The sequence below is a fragment of the Typopeltis vanoorti genome, chromosome 20 (genome assembly GCF_054136105.1).
Source record: "Typopeltis vanoorti isolate ZY-2024b chromosome 20, IOZ_Tvanoo_1.0, whole genome shotgun sequence".
Taxonomy (NCBI): Eukaryota; Metazoa; Arthropoda; class Arachnida; order Uropygi; family Thelyphonidae; genus Typopeltis; species Typopeltis vanoorti.
The window spans coordinates 72,931,695-72,939,609 of NC_143568.1; the positions used below are offsets into that span (position 1 = coordinate 72,931,695).

Consider the following 7,915-nt stretch of genomic DNA (forward strand, 5'->3'; position numbering starts at 1 on the left):
TCTCTTTTTATACAGGCTGGATAAAGGCATGCTTCCATGCCATCATATAGATGAGAGATGAATAATGATAGCTTATACAGATGATATAGGAAAAGTATTAATTCTAGGGAACTTGAGCACAACTGGAGGGATACCATCTGGACTAGGAGCATTATTAGTATTAAGATTAATCAGGATTTTCCTGATATCCTTCTAGAAAAATATCAGAGGAATCCTACAATAGACAGTTTGTGGTAGTGTGGGAGGTGATTTGCCTTGGTTGTCTAAATAAGAATAAGAGGAAAATACCAAAAACAATTGTAATGCCCATAAGATACAAAGTAAAGATTGGCTGGAAGGAGAACTATAGGGAAGGAGACTAAATAAGATTGCAGTTAGAGCTGCCAAGTGGAGAGCAGATATCCAGTGCATTTGTAGGGAAAGCTAGTTAAGAAAAGGTCTGGAGTGCTAGAAGAACAATGAGGATAATGCTAAATCCTGGTTGGTATTTGTTTGTGATAGATCGTGACTGATGACAAATGAATCTGCTTCCTTTCTGGCTTGATCTGTGAAGGTGGAAAAGAAGAAGAAGAGTCAGTTTGTGTTATGGATGTTAAGGTCTCCTAAAAAGACAATCTCGCAAGTTGTGTAATTAGTTTGTATGAAAACGACTGTCAATGATAAAGTAGTGAAAAAGGGCGGTATGGTTGTCAGAGTATAAGAGAGGCAGTAAAAGGCAACAAATGAAGGCTATGAAGTGGGTAAGGAAATCTTGAACTAGAACAGATCGAAAAGAATTCCAGGTTGGATAGCCTTTGGCAAAGGATATCAGATTTGTTGAAAAAACACATACCTCCCTTTTTTGTGTAACATGTCATGCAAAATGTATTAGGGATAGTTGATGGAAGTTGTTTTCCACTTGGTTATGTTACAAATTATATATTCTGGTTTAATCCTTTATCCAAATGTAAGCAAAGTTTGCACCTGAAATAATTTCAGGACTGGGGCAACTCATGGCAAAGGTGGTATGACTTCACATCACTTGCTTTGGTATCCCATAATGCAAAGCACATCTCCTTGCAGACATGTATAATGCTATGTATTAAGGGAAGGGTCACCACCCAGACTGGTTTCGACCAGTCTGGGAGGTCTCATCAGTGGGAGCCAGACCCAGAGGTGGTGATACCAAGGTGGAAGTAATGCAGAAGTCACATTTCCATATACAAGTTGCCAAAAGGTGTCCCACCTTATTAATAAAATTCTATGGATTAGAATCCAAATATGCACACATCATTTTATCTTTAGAGCAGTGTTTCTTAAGCTGTGTTCTGTGGAACCCTTTCCACAAAAACTTGCAAAAGTTTCTGTGGAACTCTAGGCATACTTCTGTGTGCCTAGAGTTCCATAAAAGCATACAGATGTTTATAACTTACATGTAGTTTTTCTAAAAAAACTTCACTGAATGGGAAAATATTAATTTTTATTAAATTTATTCATTTCTAGAATACTTATATTACTTTATATGTGTAATTTACTTTGATATTTGTAATATCATGTGTTTTCTTGATTAAAATATTTTGCAGACTTATTGTCATAATTACTTTCTGACCATTTTAATGAAAATTTTCATGTGGGTTCCACAAAAAAGAAATATTTTTATGTAGGGTGTCAAAAAAAAGTTTAAGAAATAGTGCTTTACAGAGAATAAGTCATACCATAAGGTAACCAATTAATCGCCACATGCCAACCCAAAAGGGATACACAGACATCGGTAATTAGCTCATTTCTTACCCAGTAGCGGAATTTGGTTGTTAACAGTGAATATTAAAACTTGGAAGTTGAAAAAGAAGTATTCATTTTCAAAATATTTCTTTAAACTGATTCTAACCTAATTTTTTTTTTATTATTTTCTGAGTTCCCACCATATCATATGACATCAGTGGCCTGTTCATCTGCAATGCTTTGGGGCCAATCAGAATTCTGAAATGCATCTGATAGTTATTGTATAGATCTAAGGACTTTATTTTATGAAGGTTTTTTTGTGATACTGAATGTTTATAATGACAGAGAAGAAATTGATTTTTTCTGTAAAGGTGATTCAGGACAAGTGAAAAATGCACTAAAAAATAGCATTATTAATAATAATATAATAATAAACAGTCTTGTATCACTTATAAAATGTATACATTTCTTTTCTTCATGAAATGATAAACACACTGATATAAAAGTCATCCATTAAAGATGGATTGAGTCCCTTGATTAGAAGTTGTAGGCAATTGAATGCAGCTGGCTTGCCATTCCTTAGTTGCATATTCCTCTAAGGGTAAGCATTTTATGTCTGTATATATTTGTTCATGTAATTGGCTTGTTGGTAAGATGAAAAACTCAAGTTTTCAAGAGGAAAAAATCCTTCCACCTTTGTACGAGACCTGCTAACTCACTTTCTGTTTTAAAACTCTGATGCAGGTTCTCCACATCTTAAAAGGGAATTTGAACCCAGGGCTTTGTCTATACTGACTGAGATACGAAGGCTCTATATGAGTAGTTAACATATTTGCCAGCCTGGTTGGCTAAGTGGTTAGTGTATCTGCTCTCCAGCCAAAAGGCTGTGGATTCGAATTCTGATGTGAGCATGGATGTTTGTGATCTGTGAAAATACTAGGATGGGAGGTAGACGGCACTGGTATAGTTGCAGTTCGTTGTAGTTGGTGGACTGAGTGGTGGAGACAGACAGTTGTATTGTAGGTGCCCTCCTTCGATGAGTCTTTGGACTCCCTGGAGGTGTCACATAATAATAATAATATTTGTTTCAACACTTATGTAGTGTAAAAATTAGCCAGTGTTAATAAAGTGTTAATAAAAGCCAGTGTTTATAATGCCCAGCCATTATGAATAATGATGAACAAAATTGGGGACTGAAATAAATTTCATGTTGTTTATCATAATTTATCACATTGATGGGTCAATATGAATACTGCTATCATCTGGTTGGGCAAAGTGATAATAATACCTTTTTGGAAGTATTAGAAGCAGTAGGAGTTGGGGGGGGAGAGATTCTTCAGATTACTTTTTGTCAGGAGATGTGAAGGGACCAGGCCACTCAAAATTTTACAAAATCAGCATATCTGACATTGATAGAAAAAGTGAAAGAGTCAAAAACAAAAGTGACTTGGCCTATAACATATAAACATCACATACGAGTATTGTAACATGCACATGTTGATTATAAATTACATTCACACTGTAGAAACATTTTAGATATTGCACAATGTCCCTATTGCTATTGGACATGGCAGCAGAAACTGCATGGAAAAAGAATTAAGTACAATATATAAAAATATTACAAGGAAGATGACTGTAATTGAGGTTAGTTTTTTTTTTTTTTTAAATCAAATTGCCCAAAAGGAATGCAGCTTTATTCATAATGTCTAGTCAAATTCTTAATGAAAAAAAGTGTAGTTTTTTTTGTTTAAATCAAACTGCCCAGAGGAAATGTAGCTTTATTCATAATGTCTGGTCAATTTAATAAATTAATCAATATTTATCAGGCTGTGTGGCCATTTTAGTCATTATTTATATTGGCTGGGCATTATGAATAATGATCTATTAGTCATTTGGCCCATTCTATATATATTTATGTTACTCCACCCATGGAAACCTATTTATTTACAAACCTATACTACATTTTGTACCATGGGTATGCAAAGGATTTTTTTTCTATTTTTATAAATTTTTTCTATTTTATATAAATATAATTTTTTTTAATTGCATATTAAAAAAAAATCAGCTAACGCCTTTTTGAGGCCATTATATTTTATATTTTATATAAATATAAATTTTTTTTGAATTGCATATTAAAAAAAAAAAAATCAGCTAATGCCTTTTTGAGGCCGTTTTAGCCCTATCTAACTTTTTGGAGACTGAGTGGACAGTTCAATTTCCACTGGTAGCCAATCAGTAATAGCTGGCCCATGGCTATCACTAATTAAGTGGCAGGCAGTGAAAACATGGCTCAACAAGTGCCACCATCTCAACTATGGTCGATTTTCTTGAGTTTACGGGACGAAAAACCCAAGTTTCCGGGAGAAAAAACCCACTTGCCCTTGCCAGACATTTTTTTAGACTTGGGAACTGGTCGAAAAAAGGCTTAGAAAAATTTCCTCTAGTCGCCAACTAGATTTGAAGGCAAGTCTTTCTTCATGTGGTCAAGTGCCATGGTGTACAAACACCACATCCGCTGAGCTACACAGGCTCATATATATATATATATAGTATTTTTAATATTCTTTTACACAGTTGTGTAAAAGAATATTAAAGGTGCACTAGTTTTGCTTTTGTCTGAAACAGACTCACTAGCATCATGTACCTTTATTTTGTAGGGACATCATCACCAGATAAACATTTTTAAACAATTTACTGATTCAAAAAAGTATACTGAATCATTAAACCTCACTTTTAAAAGTAAAAATATTACAAGCACAACCTACTAAAAACTGACTGAAACCAAAACCTAGACTTGATAAATTTTTGTACAGCTGGTAGAGATTCCAATTACTGAATGTAAACAAATCTGTCCAGCAAGAAAAAATGCACATAGATGGAATGACATGAATGAAATAAAAATTAAATAAATAAAAACGCACCTATTTAGAGGTGCTGACTGTTTTAAAAATTAAACCTAAAAAGCTAAATGCATAAAAATCTCATTGCTGTTGATCAAATAAGCATAAAGCAGTTTTAAAAAAGCAACATATAACATTGTTATCGGAGACATCCAATGAGTTAAAGATTCATCAAGGAAGGACACACGACTCATACTAGCTGTTATACCATTTCTTATTAAAGTCATTTACACTAGATGCACTCAAACTTCAATGGGCACACTTTTCAATTCCCTGCTCTACGAGATAAAATCTCATCTCTCATCCCTTTCTTAACCATATACAAACTTCCATGAATGCCTCTCATCCTCTCCTCCATCTTTCATATAATGAAAGATGGAGGAGCCTATAACAACCTTTCAGAAGTTACTATGTCTATTATATCATCTCTTTTTCTCTTGTTCACCAGTCTGCAAGTTCACATACTCTAAATTTATTATTATTATTATTATTGTGCGACACTTCCAGGGAGTCCAAAGACTCATCGAGGGAGGACACCTACTTTACAGCTATCCATCTCCACCACTCAATCCACCCACTATAGCAAACCACATCATCTACACCAATGCCATCTACTGATCACTCCCACTAGTATTTTCACAGATAGTCACAAACATCCATGCCCATAGCTGGATTCGAACCAGCGACCATTTGGCTGGAGAGCGGATACACTAACCACTCGGCCAACCAGGCGATAACGCCTAGTTGGCCGAGTGGTTAGTGTATCCGCTCTTCCATAATCCTCATACTATCTTTGTAAATCTCCTTTGCTTTCTAGCTTCTTCAGTCCCCCTTGGAACCCACGAGACCGAATCTGCACATATTAATCACAGTGCAGTCACATCTAGACCTTGTAAAGAGGAAAAATGACTGTCTCATCCTTATATGTTAAAGTTAATTTCAACATCAAAATTATCCTCTCAATTGTATTTGTAATTTTTGCTATACATGGAATACAATGGACTATACATTTTAAGAATTGTATGAACCAGATATAGACAAAAACTAATTTTAGACTTCTTCTGGTTCCCATCTGCCATACGGCCGCGGGAGGGTAGCTAAATGCTACCATTCTAGGGAGAGATGATTATGAGCAAGGTGGTTTCCCGTTGCCTTCCTTGCCGTAAGTATTTATGACTGTAACCTGTGTGTTCCCGGGGCCGGTTTGCCTGCCTGCGGGATGAAAAACCCCAGATAAACTGGCGGAGAAAACCCTGCTGCCCACGCCCAAGACCGGTTAACTTGGCTATGGCTGAGGAAGATCCTTAAGCTCCTCACATCGTGGACGGGAATTGAACCTAGGACACTCCTTCCCCAGGCATATGGTTGCGAAGCGCACAGCCACTAGGCTAACCGCGTGGGTAATTTTAGACTAAGACGAAACAATACTTGTTGTGAAGCATTATGGTGCAATAGAGATAATGTGTTCACATTCAAGGTACATGCCTAAATCAAGTCATTTTTCTGTAAACTCTAACAGGTTTCTCCATGTAAATAAGATTAATCTCAAAATTATATTTCATTTTGTGTGCAATTTACAGCTACTATATAATAAAAGTTTATTACATGATATGTAAAGATTATCATTTAGATGACCATGCAGTTCATAGGCTCACTGAGTATACCAACATGCTGAGGTTTAAATGAATTGAACATCAACTCTAATCACTTAATTCCATCAGATTTTAGTTTGTTTTCTGTTAATATACAAACAATTTCACAAAGAAAAACAGTATTAATCATACTGATACTTGTACAGTAAGTTATAAACCGAAATATTAACTACTAGTAATTGTAAGAGATTTAATTGCCGATTGATACTAGGGTCTTTGAAAGAGTGGCATTCTTAACTATATGAAGAAAATTCCAGTAGCAATATCAGTGACAATACACTACTTATCAAGTGTTAGGGTGAATCGGAATTAATAACTGTTATATGGTTCATATATACAAAATATATTATGGACTGAACATTTGAATGATTGGGGGTAAATTCTATGAAATTACATCGGAAAAGTATTATTTTTGTTATTAATGTTAATGCTGAAAATGACTTTATTACACTTCATATTTCAAATGTGAAATATGAAGTTTAATAAAGTTCTTTTTTTTTTTTAGATCCTTTGTTACTAACATTATATTTAATGTATTTCAGAGCATTTAAAATAATATAAATTTTTCGCAAAATTTTTGAATGTAGACTTTAATATAACTTAAAGATTAATTTTCTTGTTATTGGAAAATGCACGATATTATATATATATATAATGACCCTAGTGTACTCAACCCACGTATGAGACCTTAAGCATAACTCGTAAAACCAGTTTAGAGATCACTGACTGCTTTTAATACATTTCTAAAAATTATCATGTGTCGGTAACCACAATGACATACAGAATTACAATACAAATACTTGAGAACTGTTAAAGGTCCAACTTACCCATATTATTAAGCTTTCGGTGAGGTCTTCCATAATGATAAAAGTTTATTTTAAAACCGGTTAAAACAAAGCACTCTCATAGCTAAACACAACAAATTCTCTTCATGGCTAACTTAAAATTTCAATAATAATAAACCAATTGCTCTAAAAAAGTCAGAAAACTTAAACAGAATCATTACTCAAACTTAACACATCTATCGCCAAGCTACAAACCCTCCTATACGCGTTTGTTTTGATACGGTCAACGTTTGCATTTCACCCCCTTTAGGAGACAAGCAGTTTCTGAGTGATTATTATCACCGTTCATTTGACCATTTTTTTTATTCAGTAGTTTTGCTCGAGTCCAAAAAGATTAAATAATTCTCATTTCTATATCGCTCTTTTAAATAATGTAAGAATTTTTTCGTTGCTTTCACAAATTCCTAAAATCATTTCCCGCTAGACTGCCAATAATATTTTTTAAGACTATTTATCTACACTTTTAATATTTTGATCAGACGACTAAATGAATAAATAACTGATAAATTTGGTAGTATAAATCAAGAAAATGTAATTCAAAATGCTTTTAAAGTCTGTTAATTTTATGTGCGTTCTGCGGTCGGTTTTCCGCAGAACGCGCATAACATTTGTCTGATGAAAAATCCGAGTTTTAGGAAAAGATATCACTACCTTCAGATGATATTTTGTTTGTTGTTGGGAAAAGGGAAGAGGATGAAATACTGTATCAGGCTGGTATATGCATAAAAACATGGATTTTCATGCATTTTTAATTTAAGTTTATGAAGAGACCTGTGCCAATCATGCGGTTATTATATCGAAATGGTTCCAATACCAA

At 34.3% G+C, this 7,915-nt stretch overlaps 1 protein-coding gene across 4 annotated transcripts in view; it reads right to left on the reverse strand.

The window, feature by feature from the left end:
* LOC150095558 (protein Hook homolog 3-like) overlaps positions 1-7,670 on the reverse strand; it is a 236,182-nt gene extending 228,512 nt beyond the window's left edge. For all 4 annotated transcript variants that reach the window (XR_016550036.1, XR_016550035.1, XM_090409833.1 and 1 more), the window contains exon 1: positions 7,081-7,670. Coding sequence is in view for 2 of the 4 variants with exons in the window: in XM_090409833.1 (XP_090265959.1) it covers positions 7,081-7,113 (33 nt within the window). In the remaining 2 variants the exon portion in view is untranslated. The remainder of the gene's footprint in view (positions 1-7,080) is intronic.
* Positions 7,671-7,915: the final 245 nt, after the last annotated feature.